At 38.5% G+C, this 17,116-nt stretch overlaps 1 protein-coding gene across 1 annotated transcript in view; it reads left to right on the top strand.

The window, feature by feature from the left end:
• Positions 1-17,116, top strand: part of LOC133406695 (adhesion G-protein coupled receptor D2-like) — a 98,770-nt gene that overhangs the window by 78,670 nt on the left and 2,984 nt on the right. Inside the window, exon 23 of the mRNA XM_061684498.1 lies at positions 3,087-3,166. Coding sequence (XP_061540482.1) covers positions 3,087-3,166 — 80 coding nt within the window. The remainder of the gene's footprint in view (positions 1-3,086; positions 3,167-17,116) is intronic.

Raw genomic sequence — 17,116 nt, 5'->3', positions numbered from 1 at the left:
AAAATGCAATTGTTTCACAGTTTTTTCTTCATTCCACCTTCTCTCTAAATTAGAATAGTTCAAACTAAGAATTGCCAACAGCTACACAATGATTAGGGAATCTATGTTGAAGAAAAATGAAATGAAATGAAAATAAGACAGAAGGAAGACATGGATAACAGGCAGAGAAAGAAATAGCCTGGCTGGGGTCTTCATAGGACCCCACACCTCAGCTGTCACTCGATGCGCTTTCAAAGAGTAACACAATGGACTAGACAGATGGTCCCAAACGCACCGCAGTGAGCTTGACTCTATTAAAAGCCGTCTGCTTCATGCCAGACGCCAACAAGATCTATTTGTTTCTGAATTGGATGTACATGTTTGACTACCAGCTTTTGTTGTTGCAAGAAACCCTTTCGTGTGTTTTGGCCACAAAAGAGCCATTCCAAGTGTGACTATGATGTCTGTGTTGAGTTTGATCTTAATTAAGAGACAATCAAAAGCAACACATGAAGGTTTTAAACCAACAATACTGTGACTGATTTGCACTGAGTGGCTGTCAGCCAACACCGCAGCACATGATGAACTTTTGGCTGACAACCAATAACCAGACAACCATACAAAGCCCCACCCCCAAGCACCCTACCGCCAATGTTACTCCGTAACTCCCTGCTATTCTCCCCAACTCTTGCCTTCCTTTTTAAAGAGCAGCTCTTTCACCTCAGAATGATGAACTCCTCTGATTTGCTGACCTTTCTCCCTTTGGCTTGCTCCCCCGCCCTGCAGCCCTCTCACTTGTAGATGAGATAGAGACCGATGAAGATATTTCGCAGTATTTTGGGTTGTGGGCGGGGATGTCATGCAGTGACACAGTGAAATTAGTTTTGGTAGTAGTTGATGTTGCCCAACCCATCTTCAGATCAACCGTCCGCCAAGGAGATTAATCCCGACACAGAGAGCCTGTTCGAGAGCAGACACGACAGGCGATACAGGCAGTTCAGACAAATTGGGCGGATGATTCGATGTCAGTGATATACCTGCACAGATGCAGTGTCCATAAATCTACTGGCACCATTTGAAATTGGTGACATTACCAAATAAAATGATCGCTTAAAATTAAATAATCATCTACCTAAAAATGTTTTAGCTTTCATTTCTTCTTTTTCAATTTCCAGAAGAAGAATATTTGACATTTAACATATCTATCGATCTATCTGTGACTCGATCGATCGATCGAGTCACAGTCATGCTACTATAATGATTGACATACAGTATTACCAAAAGGTGGAAATGTACAGGTAAAAGAGCACAGCTGGTCACACTTCCTAATTTTACCAGAGCAATTATTCAAATTAGGCCATGAATTTCATTCAAATACCAATATGTTATTTCTAGGGCTGTAGAATGATGATTTTTAAATCAGATTAATCACAGTTGTGATTTTTGATTAATCACAGTTAATTATTTGTAGAATATAAAATAAGATTTAAAAAACAATATTTACATACATGCTGTTGCCATCCATTTTGCAAAAGTGTTGCTTAATTTATCCATGGTACTTATCTTGACAACATTGCCATGCCTACATTTCACCAGCGTTATTTGTCATCTGCCACATGTACTAGTAGAGCTCTTGCTGGAGGCTGCCTCAAAATGTGTTTCGCCTTGAAATGGTAAACTTGTTGTGCTTCGATGAAAAGAGAGTCCAGCGCTGTAATAGATGCAAGTTTCCTTTGTGTTATCTAAAGTCCTATCAGGGTGATTTTCTTTTTTCTAAGCAAGGTTTGCTGCCGTGCACACGAGTCAGAATCTCTTAACTCATCTTTGCACTGGCGTAAGCATTGACCTGATTACTGATCTTATAGAAACCTGCACCACCTTTCAGGTAACCAGCCGCGGTTAAGGTAAAGGAGCATGTGCAGTCAAAATAAATTGTGTGAGTAATCTGGGTTAATACATGATTAATGTGATACTTTTTTGTGATTACCATAATTTATTGTGTATAATAAGTACCCCTAAAATCAACCCCAAAAATCATGAAAACCATTCTACTTATGTATAACACACGCCATCGATTTGCTCCTCTCCATGTCCAAACTATGAAGTGTTATCCATATTTTATTAAGTTTTTCAAATAAATATTCTGCTCGGTGTGCATCTGCTAACGTTTGTGTCGCTTCCCCATTGCGCATTTCTACTCGAGTTCTTATATTAGCAAAGAACAAAGACGGTCATTGACTCATATCAATGCTCAATGATACGGTAAGTATAAAATTTTAATAGTACTGTTTAAAATAATGCAGTCTTACCGGGTAAGCTACGTTGGATGAATCAAGTAATTGGTTAATAGTCCACCGGTTGTTGTTTTTTTGCCGGCCGTTGTTGTGCTGCAAGTCTGGAGATGCTAGCAGCTGGAAAAGCTACCTGCGAGAGCTAACGGCAAGAGCTAGCTAGTTTCTGGAGCAATTCAGATTAACAATCCAAGTCGGAGTGAGATTGCAAATTGTGGTGGAAAGGAAGCGGTAATTTACCAGATATATAGGAAAAAAGTAGATAGTGAGAGCCCAGAACACACTGGAGTTGCAAACGTTAGGGAAATTGTGTCACAAAATGATGTGAAAGTGAATCATTGTGCTGACGACAAGAGGATCAAGGTACTCCAGAAAAGAGCATCAGCTGCATGTCTGAAAAGTGGATTGAGCCATTTTTGCCTTAGGTTTTCACTTGTGCTCTAATAGGACCCATCTGATGACTGCTCACCTGTAGGGCAACCTCAGTTATTCTCTCTTCAGCTTGTGTCTCCTCCTACGGTCAGTGAATTACAAGTTCAATGCACCTGGATACAGAGGAAGACTAGAGCAAGGAATGTCTTGAATTAATCCTATAATTGTTTTATTTTTTAATCTCTTGTGAACTAGGATTTGTGAATGAAATTCAATTATTTTGTTTGTTTGTTTAGGATTGTTTTTATTTGTGTTGGTGAGACTTTTATTTATTTATTTATTTTTTTGTTTTGTTCCTAAAACCCTATGCTGATGTGACTGTCATTAGAGAAGATTGACTTTAAATTGATTTAACACTGTGTGTATGTCTGTGTCTGTCTCCAGCTCGGCTGTCCATTCCTTTTGCTCCAAGGGAGTCCAATTTCTCCACCCAAAGTTTCACAGGCACGCGTCTGCATAGAAAGGTAACTGACTCCCTGCACACATGTACACATAATGTAGTCCCTTGCAATGTGGGACTTGGATTCTTTGTGTTGCCAGATTGTTTGGGAGTGGAGTGGGGGGGGGGGGGGGGGGGGATGTTAACAAGTGAATTTGATCTTTAACCATTGGACTGAAGCAGACTCAAGTCAGGCTGTATGTTCACAGTACCGGGGTAAAACACAGTCACAAGTCTGGTCTTTCTAAAAAGTTGTTTAGTCAGATGCATCTGGTTTCATTCGATTGGGTTGAGTATTGATTTATGTAGGATCCACTGCAATTGAACTATGTAAAAGTTAAAACGAAACCCCCCAAGATATTAAAATCAATACACATTAAATTACTTTGGATATGTAAGATGTTCTGAATCTGATTATATCCTGCATACTATACTGTACTTTAATATAGTAACACTACCATGAGTCAAATGTTTGGAAACGGTTTCTCATTAAATAGTATGAGAAAGTGTGTCTAAACTAAAGTTGTACTTTAATTAAAATGCACTTCTACATTTAAAAAAATAATTTAAAGGACTTGATGAGTCTCAAATAATCTAATCATAAGAAACCATATAATATTCAACCAATTCACCCACCCTTCTCTTGCTCTAGCTGTCACTTGCACACAAGCACACGCTGATTTCCATGGCATTTGTCTACATGTCCCCCTAGTGACCAATGTAGGTACGACATCATCCATGTACCGTTTACTACTACAGTGTTAAACAATTCATTTCAACAATTTCATTCATACAGTGTACTGTATTTGCAATGGTTTTTTTTTTGTATTTAGTTATAACTTCATTTTGATTCATTTTAAGAGCTAAACATAATATTGTTTGATAGCGGTAGATAACAATTTGCTTTGGTAATTCAGGCAAGCCAATTAAGGGTCATTGTTGTTCAGTAGTTGCACACAGTAGTTCTCAAGGTAAAAGACGACTCATAATAATTCAGTTATTATCATAGGGTATAATAAGAGTATTTTTTAAAAAAGTTTAAAGGTTTTAACAACATTAAAAATTCACTCTTCCAGATTCATCTAAAATATGTTGAAATGTTGGGAAATTATTCAGAAATCTTTCAAAATCGGTTCAACATCTGTCACCATCAAAGTTTTTTTTGTGTGTGCTTCATTCCCAAACAACTGCTACGTAACAATGGCAGACTGTCCTACCTCCAAAGTGAATGAGGCTGACTTTACCCTCCATCCAGCTTTGTTGTTTCTTCTCAGATGTTGGGTGGTCCTTGTCTCTCGCTTTCTCTTCCACTCTATCTCCTTTTCACTCATTGTCAAGTTCACAGCGTCTGTTTCTCTTTGAGCTTCACGACATCCAGCCATGGCCTGAAACTCAATACTTGAGTATACACAATTAAGTTCACACCAGAGGTTATTGGATGGAAGTATGGTCCCATTCTGCAAAATGCGGTAAATCAGGCAGAGGATGGGAGGTTAGGAGTGCTGGCAGGTTATTTGGTCAAGGTTAAATAAATCATGGAAATAAATATTGGAGGTAAGCAATGTTTTATGCTGCATTGTGCGGATTTTACCTTGAAGGGGTTTGCCTTGCAATGAAAGACAAGCCATTTGTTTAGTTGCTGTGTAAGTTTAGTTGCTTTTGCACAATGTGAGTGCACAATGTGCTTTTTAAAAAAAATTATTGAATTTTTGTTTAATGTATAAACCAAAACTATACAATAAAAAACTTTCTTCAGCAACTAAACACAATGATTCAATATGTAAATACATTATTTAGAAGACAAAGGGCAGATGTTATTGTGGGCTACTGCATTTCTTTCTTCAGGTTTTAAGTTAATTTCCGAGTAACATGATTTTTGCTTCCTATGGACAACACATTTACAATAAATAAGAAACTGTTTCCCGAATATTAATAAAATGTATGTAATTTGTTGCATAGTATATGCAATTCTTTATTGATGCAAATGGAAAATGTTTTAACTTGTGAAAGAATGGACAGATTCTTGCAATGGAACAAAACAATATTCCTGGTTTTGTCCAGATAAACTCACCCCAGTTGACCCTTGCAGCCTGTTGAGTGTTTCAGTGTTTACCCCTGTTGTTCACACGCGATTGGGAGACCCATGACAGGCCAGCTGGATCGCCCACTTTAAGACACCCCAAATACACACACACACACACACACACACTCGAATGGCCGGCGAGTCATTCTGTTATTTGATGGGCGGTGCATGAATGTGTGTGTGTGTGTGTGTGTGTGTCAGGAGTGTTTTGGGGGTTTCCTGTTTTGGCCCATGTGCCTCATCTGCTTCCTGGCAGGGGGCTGGTGGTGTCATGTCATCTTTGGGACTGATGATACACATGCAATTTTCCCAAGAGGTAAACTGATATGGTATACATTATAGGACATGATAGAATAAGCTTCTTATCCCGCTGCAATTAAACATTTGACATTGAGACACCTAGTCAAAACATTCTGTGCCTTTATAACCTTGTTTCTTGTTTGAAATTTGTCCTGAAACTGCTCTGCTTAGGATGTAAATACTTTCTATCAAATAAGAGGTCAAATGTCAACTTTATATTATCCCCTGTATTTTTGGTTAAAAACAGCAATCACATCACAAAAAACACGTAAATTTTGGAGATTAAAAAAATAAAGTCTTATCAGCCTAAAATATGACTAAACATTTGAAAAACTGTGCATTAAACACATGCACAGCTTCTTTGGATTTATGCACATAAATCACATCCGTGCACAAAAAAAGTTATTTAATTTAAATACCTGGATATGTTTATATCTTACACAATAACATACACACAGACACACACACTCATGGTGGGAGAAGCAGTCGTCACGTTCCATTAATCCAACGCAAGCAGTGGGGATTGATCAATTAGCCCTGTTTAAAGGTGTGGCTCAGCCTGATCAATAGCACTGATCACCAGCCAAAGGTTTTTCATTAAGACTAGCTGTGCTGCATGAGTGGACTCTATTAGCATAGATCACACGGGCTGTGAGGAATGCCAAGGTTGGGCCAAGATAGCTTTCTGTACGACTGAATGAATGACGAAGAATTCTACAGTTAATAAAATTTAATTGGAATCATAAACTCGATGGACAAAAAAAATCAATAGTTGGCTTAGCACTCTTCATTTTACCAAGACAAATTTATGCTCCTGACTTTGTGGGAACTATTTTATGTTCCATCATGACTGTTGGTTGAGAGCATTGCGAGCCCTCACATCAACCCTTTCAAACTGCAGTATTATTAAGAAATACCTTAGGCACACCAAACTAACTCCAACCTCTATATACTGTACAACACGGTTCCTTGTGTCAATGTAACAGCAGACCTCCTCTGAGCATGTGATATTGCACGTTGCATTTTTTTGCTTGCACTAAAAACATGGCTGTGGAGAGAGAGAGAGCGAGAGAGAGAGAGAGGGAGAGGGAGGGGGGGGGGGGGGGTCAGTGTTCCCACGTTAGTGGCTTTTCCGACGCCTCTCAGGGACAATTTTTCAGAAAATTGTCTGGTGAGTTTAGTTCCCACTAAGAAACTGAGAACACGAGCGGAATAATTTTCTCATTATATTCTGTATGAAGAAAGGAACCCGGTGGAAGGCAATCACAGAGTCAATCACGCTGTACATTGCCCAATAACTTTATACATCGTAAATGCAGTGATTTATCGGCATGTTGGAAACTTTTGACCCAAAGTATGTGCTTCAAAGACATATTTTTTTGCTGTGGTCTCCTTGCCTCAGCTATGCAACTCTGTGTGAGAGAGCATGCGCTGGTACGGCGACAACAGACATGGAGCAGCTGAGCCATGCAGATTGACGTCTCATTTTAATAATAATTAGTTGCTCTTCTCACAAAAAGATTATTTGGTATCGAGAGAAATAAAGAAAATCTCCGAAGGTGGAAAAGAAGCAAATCGCAAAACTCATTTTGAATAATGTCAGATTTGGATTTTTATTTATTATTTTTTTTTTATTTCAAGGCTATATCGCCAAACCCTGCATACAATATATGATCTCAAACTACAGTATATAATGTTTAGTCATAGTGCAGTGATATAAATGGGGATCGTAAACATAAAATGGAATATGTATATTTTGTATGAAATGAAATAGCAATATATTTTTTACCATGACCAGCACAGTTTTCACAAGGAGTCCCTGGTACTTTCTGGTAGAAACTAAAATAGACAAAATACCGAGTAATAAAAGGCTTAGCGGAAATAGCATTTGCTAAACTTCTAATACATGGAACATAAAACATTCAACAGCTCTCTCCATTATAGCTTAGCATAATGGTTTGATCAAATGTATTTATTTTCTAGAGCTTTGATGTTATGTTAGCATTCTGACACACACTGCATCCAAATAGCCTTTATTTTTCCATTGTGGTTTTCCCTTTTGTTTTTGGTTACCTGAAAAACAGCGGATGTTGCTCCATGGTGATATTTCGGATCCAACAGAACCCACGGGATCAGTCACAGTTTAAAACACAAAAACTGCCACTGACAAACTCACCTTTCTCACCCTCTCCTAATCCCCAGTGGGGCTGAGGGCCATTGTTTCACGTACACAATCCACAATGAATTAAAAAATGGGCATGCTTTGTTCATTGAGGCTGATGCATACTGCTGTCACGGAACCTGTCGTTAATGTGCCATCACTACATTTCATATCCTCGGCAGACACAGGCAGAGCTTCCTCCATCTGTGTGTGAGTGTGCGTGTGTGTGTGTGTGTGTGAGAGAGAGATAGAGAGAACGACATGCTTTGTAGAAGTGCAATAGATGTGTAAAATGAATAACAGAGGACGTCGGTAGGTAGGTCGCGTGTGTTAGTGCATGTGTGTGGGTGTGTGACCGTGTGTTTTAGCACATAGGAAGGGAGTTGGTCACGGAGATACTGAGACAGACGGGAAGAGATCATCCTGCTTTTGCCATGGTTCGATGCTGAGGTCTATTTTCTCGAAACAGTAAAAGCACAGGCAATTGCTCGTTTATTTGAGCTCAGTATATACAGTGTTCATGTAAATATATCAACACTGTATGTATGGATTAGGGTGTTAGTATATAAAAGCACAACTAGAATTAGAACTTCCATTATTTCACTCATCTCTTGACATTTTAAACTCATTATTGGATGCTTTTACAGTCATTCACATCAAATGTTCACAGATTTAGATAAAAGCGTCAGTTAAATGCCCCAAAATTTAAATCGTTCTACAAGTAGACGCGCACTACTGTAGAACTCAAAAGTGTTCGATGACTGCCTTATTGGGATGTACGGGAGAAGAATGATATTTCCGTGCGCTTTGGGTGGTGGGAGTTGGTGGTATGGATGGACAGATGACACCCACATCCACCTCCAATGGGGAGAGGAAGTCCCTATCAGAGCACAACAGGAAAGCGACAGAGAGAAAACAAGTGTCTTTTTGGACATTAAATCACTTCCTTTTTGGCCTACTTCCCCTTCCATCCTCAACCTTTTCATCCTCCCGGCACAGTTAAATCACTCTTTTAGAAAACAGAGCAGTTTGTTAAGCCTCTTGATCTCTATACAGGACTGTGCAACTTCCTTTACTTTTTATCAATCTTGGAGATTGTCAGTCCCCAACCACCAGGCCGCGGAATGATACAAGTCTGTGGGATATTTGGTACTGGGCACCACAGCGAGACAGAACAAAAATTATTTTATTGATCATCAGTCTGAAAGAAGTTAGAATCGAATACAGGGTTATTGCTATGGATGATTCTCACATATCTAACCTGCTGTGTGACGGCAGGCTTGAAAATGAGGCAAATAAGCCTTTAAAATGGCCCCAAAACACTTAATACCTTTGCTCCATATCCAACACCCAATCTTTGTGAAGCAGGATTTTTTGCAAAGCCTGCAACCAATACTAAATTACGGAGTCGACCGAACATAAGTAGCTCACTTAAGACGTCATTGTTTCTCATTACCCAAAGATGGGACTGGCCCATGCAAGAGAAACAAGTGTTCAAACAAGTGGCTCCTACTAACTACAGCAATTACATTCAGCATAATAGTGAGTAGTATTTTTAATAATTTGTTTTTATTTGGTTCTGTGTTGGTCCATCTATACTGTCTTAGGTACTGCTGTATTTAGTCATCTGACCATTAAACGTACTGGAACTGAAAAATGGAAGAAATTATTTAGTCTGTCCTCTTTTACGGCTTCCAAGCTGTACCTTCCACTAGATTAGTGAGGTCAGTTATATTGGATTTGAGAGAATTATTTATAATTATTCCTCATCTTCCTCACCATATTAATCAAACCAAATTGACAAATTAAGATTCAGGGGAAACCAAGAAGTTTAGTCAAAACCTTGATTGTGTCTGTGTGATTCATTGATTGATTGATTATGCTTCAAAACATTTCTTCATGTAGATTATGTAAGTGAATAATGTGATGCATATCGTAAAGGATGTAAGTGCAATTAACACCAAACGCTGCCAACCCGTCCTCCTACAGATGCTTGTCGGTCTGGAGCTGGTGCTTCGTTCATCATCCAAGAGCAAAAGCAGAGACAAAAAGGTTTATCTTTGGTCATAGCAGAGTCTTTTTAAATCGCACTAGGAAACGGCAAATGCTTTCTTTCAGCACACAAACATAACACTTTGTATGTTGTGTTTTCAAACTATGGATAATACCAAATGGGCTGCTGCAGGAATTAGAAGTTTTGTTTAAATATCACATGTAAGTGTAGCACAATTCTGTTTTCACCACTATAAAAAAAGAGAACGAGAGACACAACTTTCTTCCTGTAGGCGACTTCCTGTTTATGTCTGAATGCAGGTCAGGAGGTCTTGACGGTGGTCCCTGCCTCATTTGCTGTCTTTATCCCCCAAAGGTGACACAAGGCCTGCTAATGCAGAATGTTGTAGTGCAAACCCCTTACTAACTAAATCTCTTTTTGTGGTACACCTTCTCTTTGTCATTCAGACAAAAAGTCACATTTTAATAAATTAGTTTCTCTTCCATTTTAACTGCTTTCTAAAAGCCAAACTATAATACTTGTGGTTTTGATAAAGTAACATTACAATATTTTTACCTCAATGACACTCATAAGAGCATAAACCTTGTACAAGGCCTAACAATTTTAATTACCGGCAATAAGCAAATTAACAGGCTTAACAATAAATAAAGATAAAATTTACCTGAATCTTTATTTTGGAAAGTGAATCTTTTTTTTAATTTTTTTTAATTTTTTTTTTATCGACCCATTCTCTCATCAACGTTGGAAACTTGTAGTTTACATGTTTCTTTTCTTTTCTACTGAGGCATCATAGCAAGGAGAGATGAGCTGCTTCTGTGAATTGTCAGAGCTCATGCTCAGCTGTTCTACAATATGTCTCACTTCGCGTCTTTAAGTATGACTATCTTCTCCTCATTAGAAGCCAGCTGTCATTTCAAAATAGAGTGTTTTTTTTTCCCACACTTCTTAATTAATAACAGTCAGACAAATAGGCTATGACCTGTTGAGATGCTTTACCCAAGCCTATAAAGACTGTGTTCGCTACCTGCTGTCTGCCATTCCAAACTCATCCATCTTTGGCTGATATTGATTGACCTGATGTTCAGTCCCTCAGTGTCCAGGCTGCAGCATCACTAAGCCTCAGTTCTCTTCCCTCATGTCCCTCACCTGATATCAGATCTCTAGGTTGTTAGGCACTTGTCTTGTACTCTCCCACCGAGAAGGCTTTTCAAGGACAAGCTAAGGCCTGGTACACACATTAAGATTTTTTCCACTCTTAAAAGAGTTTGTATCTGCTACAGACCCCAAACATAAAGATAAAAAAACAGGGCATTAAACAGTTTTGGTCGTCATGTGTGTGATATGATCCGATAATCTCAACACACAACACCACACACATAAAGATTCTGTTCATCCGCCAATCTCAAAGTCTCGCGTGATCACACATGATCTCACAAAACCGAAGAAGAAGAAACACTTCCCGATACATGCCAGTGTTTCCGAAGGTTGCTGGAGCAGAGAGCCTTGTAAAATGGTGATGTTCCTAAAAAATGACTTGCTTTGAAAAACACTTCTTGCCATCTGGGTAAACCCACTTTTCTACATAAAACGACATCGGGTAAGACATTTTTGTTTTCATTTACGGTCGCTTCCGTATTCGTCAGACTTGGGTGCTTCTAGATTGGCTACATCCTGTTCCACGTCACCATTCTCGGCGTCATGACTCGGGAGAAATTGACGTTCCCCACATACATGAAGCGTTTTGGTCAAAGATTGAACACGTTCATTATTTAAGATTGTCGGCCCTGAACCTGTTTCAGACGCTAAAATCGGGACGAATCCACTCTTAACGCACATCAGACCTAAGGACAATCTTATAGAATAACTTTATAAGATTTAAGATTGTCTGGCGTTTGACGTACGAGGTTGGGAAGGGGCAGTATCGGTACAAAAAAGGCCAATTGTCTTTGTATGTACCTGGCCTAACACACCCCACTGATGGATTTTCCTTCCCATTTACAATCCGGCATCAGGCATTACATTGATTAACATGTTTTTGCAACATATTTTATATTTTTTTTAAGAGGAGTTTTTACATTTGTGTCTAATTGCCATTGTCATATTATTCATCATCATAGTATTTGAAACTTGTATAGGTAATGTTTGATTAGGTGAAATACTGTATAGGTTAATTGTAAAACACTCCTCCTAACCAAACAGCATTTTTAAAAAATAATGGTGCTTTGATTTAGGTCGTAAAGCAACGTGAAACAACTGCATTGAAATCCATCTCAAAACCCAACCAAAACCTCCTGTGCACGGTCAGCAAATTTCATTGACAACTTTTTGATATACCTTGTTCACAGAGGCAGACATACAGTCAAACTTCAAGCTTCACTTGTCGTCAATAATTTATATGGTTGACATTCGGTCAAAGTGTTATTATTTGGATCACAACAGAATTAACTCAATCTTAACCTGCTTTTTATACTACCTGGAAAGCCAGGTGACTTAAAGATGTAATGCACTTGTGTACGACCTAGTGACTGACTCAAACAGATGCTGAAGGGATGTAACTGGCAGATACTCCCAGTGGTCCACGCTCATGTTTTTCATAGCTGTGATGTTATAGTGTTTATAGCTGACTTTGGAAATGGACCTTCACTCTTTAAAGTCCTCAGTAGCTTACAGAAAGTGTTGCTGTCCCATGAGAGGTATGGCAGACTAAATAATCACAGTGAAAGTTCGGGAGCAGCTGTTGGCATTTGAAGACCTGCCAGCAGTTGGAGTTGGTGCTCTGAAAGACAGGAGGAGAACAAAAAGTAGCCGCTGAAAAGAGGAAGGATGAAAGCTCTATTCAGGCATAGTTTTGTATTGATCACACCAGAAGATGTACTGTTTGTGTACAACAACATACATAAGTACTTACATCCATATGTGGAAAGACATATAGATACACACATCCACACACTGAAAGCAGACTGACACAAAATTGAAGATTAATCTTTTGTTTGTGTCTTTGGAATGCAGTGCATCACATATCTTGCAGATTATGTGCTTTGGTGCAAACAAGTAGCGGAATGTCAATGTTGCATTACAAAAAGAAAATGTTAGCACTAAAGAAAAATGTCATTAATGAATTAAGAAGCAGGTATAAGTGGTTAAATTCTACACTATAAATGAAGGATTTTGCCCTTGTCTGTTTGTCTGTCTTGTAGTTGTCGCAGTCCTAAGCGATCTATTAAGAGTCCTCAGTTGATTGATGACGTCCAAACAAGAAGCCTAAAATCCTCCCTTCATTATTATTTTCTTCTTTATTGACTTACTGTCAACTGAAGTGGGGTACACACAGTAAATGAATCTGGTTGATTTTGAGCGTGATTCCAACTATCTGACCAACTTTAGCAAGGACCCGATTATCTGATTACCCTGAATACTGTCCTGAAAAAGTGATATTACCCTCATTGATGTATTCTGAAAATGATCACCGGCGATATTTGCATTAACAAATGTTTGACAATTACAGTAAAAAAAATAAAAAATAAAAATCCTCGTGTGGGGTCAACATCGAGGAAGGAGAGCCAATCCACGGAATTCGTGGTTATCATGTAGAAGAGAACGGTAGCAAGTCAGAAAGCGAACCGACTGAAGAACACAGAAGCATAATACTAGTGACCAGCAACAACGCAAATCTCAAAGTGAAATTAACTTCGGGAACGGATGGCCAACTCGTTGAGCCGTGGCCAACACACAATTATTGATAATATAATGTTTCGTTTTACCACAATAGGAACGACAAGGAGAAGAATTACCAAGAAATAAAAATAGACATTTTGAATGGTATTTGACCTCTAGTGATAAAAAAGAAAGCTCAAAATGAAAATCTGGACTTTTTATGACACAATTTACTCCACTTAACTCGTTCAATAGTATTAGTAAGTCTATCCAACCTGAGGTCAAAGGTCAGACCCATAGATACATTGTACAGTATCTATCTCAGGTCAAAAGTCATACTGGTTCATGTATTCTTTTGTCAGTGTGCTACTGATTGCAATCTTGAAGCAATTTTCCAATCACATTGACTACACACTGTCATCAACAGCATTTTTTCGTTAATTTTCAGATGCTGTAACTCTCTTCATCAGTCGAGACACTGGGGTGCAGTCTGTTCATTAAGTGACATAAGTCAAATTGATTTACTGCTTTTGTTAGTAGCTGTTCATACAAAGGACAACACCCAATGCTCTTCTACATGTGACTTTTATCCCTTCCCTTCGACATACAGCTACAGTACATAGCTGGTAAATAAATATGTATGGAAGTGCTAAGGGCCATATGTGTGATGGCTCATGGTCCCACTCTGTGTTGATTACTACGCTCTCCATCAGTAGGTCACACAGATCAAGGCTGCTGGTGCTCCTATGGGACTTGAAATGTTCTGGTTTTATGGGAGGCTATCTGAAGCCATCACACATCTCCAGTTCATTCAGCTGAATATATTGTTTTCACTGTGTGTTCATTCATTTTGGAATAAAAGAACACACACTGATCTCAGACATTATTGTACAAGAACATTTTAAAGTTGGTAAATATTATTCAGGCCTGTTATTTTATTTTAGGTCAATTCAGATATTTGCATATTTGTTTTTTAACCAAATTTTTGGTATCTGACCAAATTCTAATCCTAATGTGATAAATCATGAAGCAGCGTTCAATAAAACAAAATAATTTTACCAAGGACTTATGGCTGAGTTCCTCTTGTAATTCATAGTTAAAAATAGGTAAAGTTATGATCTACTCCTCTTGGTCATTTGCATTACTACACATACACGCCGATGTAGTAAGGATCTCTTTTTTTTTTTTTTTACTTCCTTACTGAACAAAGGTTTGAATTATATTACATTTTTATACCTTTTATTTAATATAAATTAAAAAATGCTTTGATTGACCCCCGCAAAAGATTTGACAGTTTTCTTTTTTTTAATGCACCATCATTGCATAAATATATTTATTTGATGCAAATGTTAAGTGACCATCAATAGAAAAAAATGTGCACAAGAAAATCAGAGAAAGCAGATGGACAAGTAGACTCTTTGATAGAGCTAATGTTCTTTTCTATGACAAACTCAATGTCCTCTTAACATTGTTTTATTTTGAGTGCATTGCAGTTTACAATGACCCACAGTCTTTACAAGTGAAATGAATGAAATGAATACTTGCCTGGCCGACGACATTTCCTACTTCTTTAACTGTTCATGTTTATTTTAAAGTTTTGCAGTAATCCAGTCGTTCCTAAAAATAATGTTTATGTTAAATAAGTCTAATTTTGAAACTGCTCACTTGCAGAGAATTCAAGGAATCAGTGATGTAGTGTGTAGAGACATTCAGGTTGTCATTTTCTTACAGAGACCGGAGACCTCTTTCCTTGGTCGATCCCACAGATTGGGAATTTTTTTTTTTTTTGACACTGTTGAGGCAAAGGTCAAGATTCTATATGCATTGGAGCATTCACCTTCACCACTCAACTGAGCTCTGGCAAGATGAGGCCTTTGTGTCTTGCTTTCTGTATGTGCCGGGTTAATTTTTTTCCACAATGGAGCCAAGCAAACACAGTGGCAGTACGTGTGCCGGAAAGTGTGTATGTGTGTGTGTGTGTGTGTCTGTGTTTGTTTTTAAAAGACATTGGTGCAACCGTTTTAACAGAGCAACTCCTTTTGAATTAGATGTTCTAACCCCCTGCTTGCCAAATGGATTTCTGAAGTGGCTATAGTTGGAGGCTTTCAATTGGATGCAACCTTGAGTCCTTTTTTATGAGCTTTGTAGGATTTAAGTGCCGGTATAACATGAGCACTGAATGTGTGCTCCTCATTTTTTTAAATTGAAAAATCTCTAAAGGCTCCCCCCATTGTGTAGGCAATTAATGGAATGCTGGCAGCGAGGTTCAGGTGCTTAAATTTTTTTTTTTCCCCCCTCTATCACTCTCCTTTTAATTACTTATAAAGGATAATCATGGAAAAAAAGCATCATAATGCTGTAGGCTTCCTCTTTATGCACAATGATGTATAATGCATGCTTGGAAATGAAACGGCAGCGGCCTTCAAACCATCCCATTTCCAAACCTTTGTGTGTTTGTTTAGCATGCCACAGCGATTCTTTTGCATAACAATGGTGAGTGTTCCCATTAACAATGCTTGCCTATTCTTTTAATATTTACATGTGTAAAGTTTGTCCATCAAGTCTGCAAACAATAGGTACAACTGCTGCTATTAGTGATTTGAAAGTTAGCTAATTGCCTCTCTGAAGACATCTCCTGTTTCTCTTTAGTCTCGATGAGCCTCCATCAGTTTTAACATGGAGGGAGATTAGTGAATGTACTAAATATTATCAGTTACAATGTTATTAGTCTCGATAGCAGTAAGAACATTTTGATAAATACCTTTTACTCTTACTGTTGTAAAATCCAAGTCACGGCAAAGAATAAATCTTTGATCTCAGCACTCATTTGTTTTAACATTTCTGCGAAAAAAAAAAATTACAAAGCAATACACACAACTCTGAACTGTAATATTTGCACCAATGCAAGTTTTAACACAACGTCACCAATATTGCATCCTGCTGTAATAGAAAATTCGGTGTGACCATGACATGATGTAAAAAGTAGACTCAGGTCATTCCAGGACTCAGCTAGGTCTGTGCCTGTTCTCACTAACATTCAATAGGATTTGCATTCAAGATAATTTTATGTCATGAGTAAAAATAAATAAATTTACAGATAAAAATTATGCCCTTAAACCCCCTAACAATTTAGTTTTCATTTTTCAATTTGTATTTTTTTTGCCTTATTTTAGATTTTGTTGCTGCAGAGGTTGGCATTCTTGAGTGTGTGCGCACTCTTATAGTTCAAGTTATCAACTTTTACTGTAAACTATCTAGCCATCCATTTTCTTTACCGCTCATCCTGACTAGGGTCACGGGCTGCTGGAGCCTATCCCAGCTATCTTCGGGCGGGAGGCGGGGTACACCCTGAACCAGTCGCCAGCCAATCGGAGTGCCAGGAGAAAACCCACCCAGGCACGGGGAGAACATGCAAACTCCACACAGGCGGGGCCAGGATTTTAACCCCGGTCCCCAGAACTGTGAGGCAGATGTGCTAAGAAGTCGTACACTGTGCCGGCTACTGTAAACTAATCCAGCTAAACTGTTTGTGCATTTTCATAATAAATTGTTCCTTAATCATCCTGGAAATCTACTTCCAACGGTGAATTCTTCCTCTTGTACCCTCATTCGCTCATCATTCGCTCCTGCGTCACCATGCAGGAAGCACGCAGCAGGTGCATCTCAGTAAAGGTGAGTGATGAGCTTCCAGAGTTTAAAAGCTTCACATAACGCTGGCAGACACAACTCGGGGCCTCTTTGTGTGATGGGAAGGAAAGTCTGT

This window comes from Phycodurus eques, chromosome 8 (genome assembly GCF_024500275.1).
Source record: "Phycodurus eques isolate BA_2022a chromosome 8, UOR_Pequ_1.1, whole genome shotgun sequence".
Classification (NCBI taxonomy): Eukaryota; Metazoa; Chordata; class Actinopteri; order Syngnathiformes; family Syngnathidae; genus Phycodurus; species Phycodurus eques.
The sequence above is the reverse complement of the archived record's forward strand: the minus strand, read 5'-3'. Positions and strand labels throughout refer to the sequence as shown.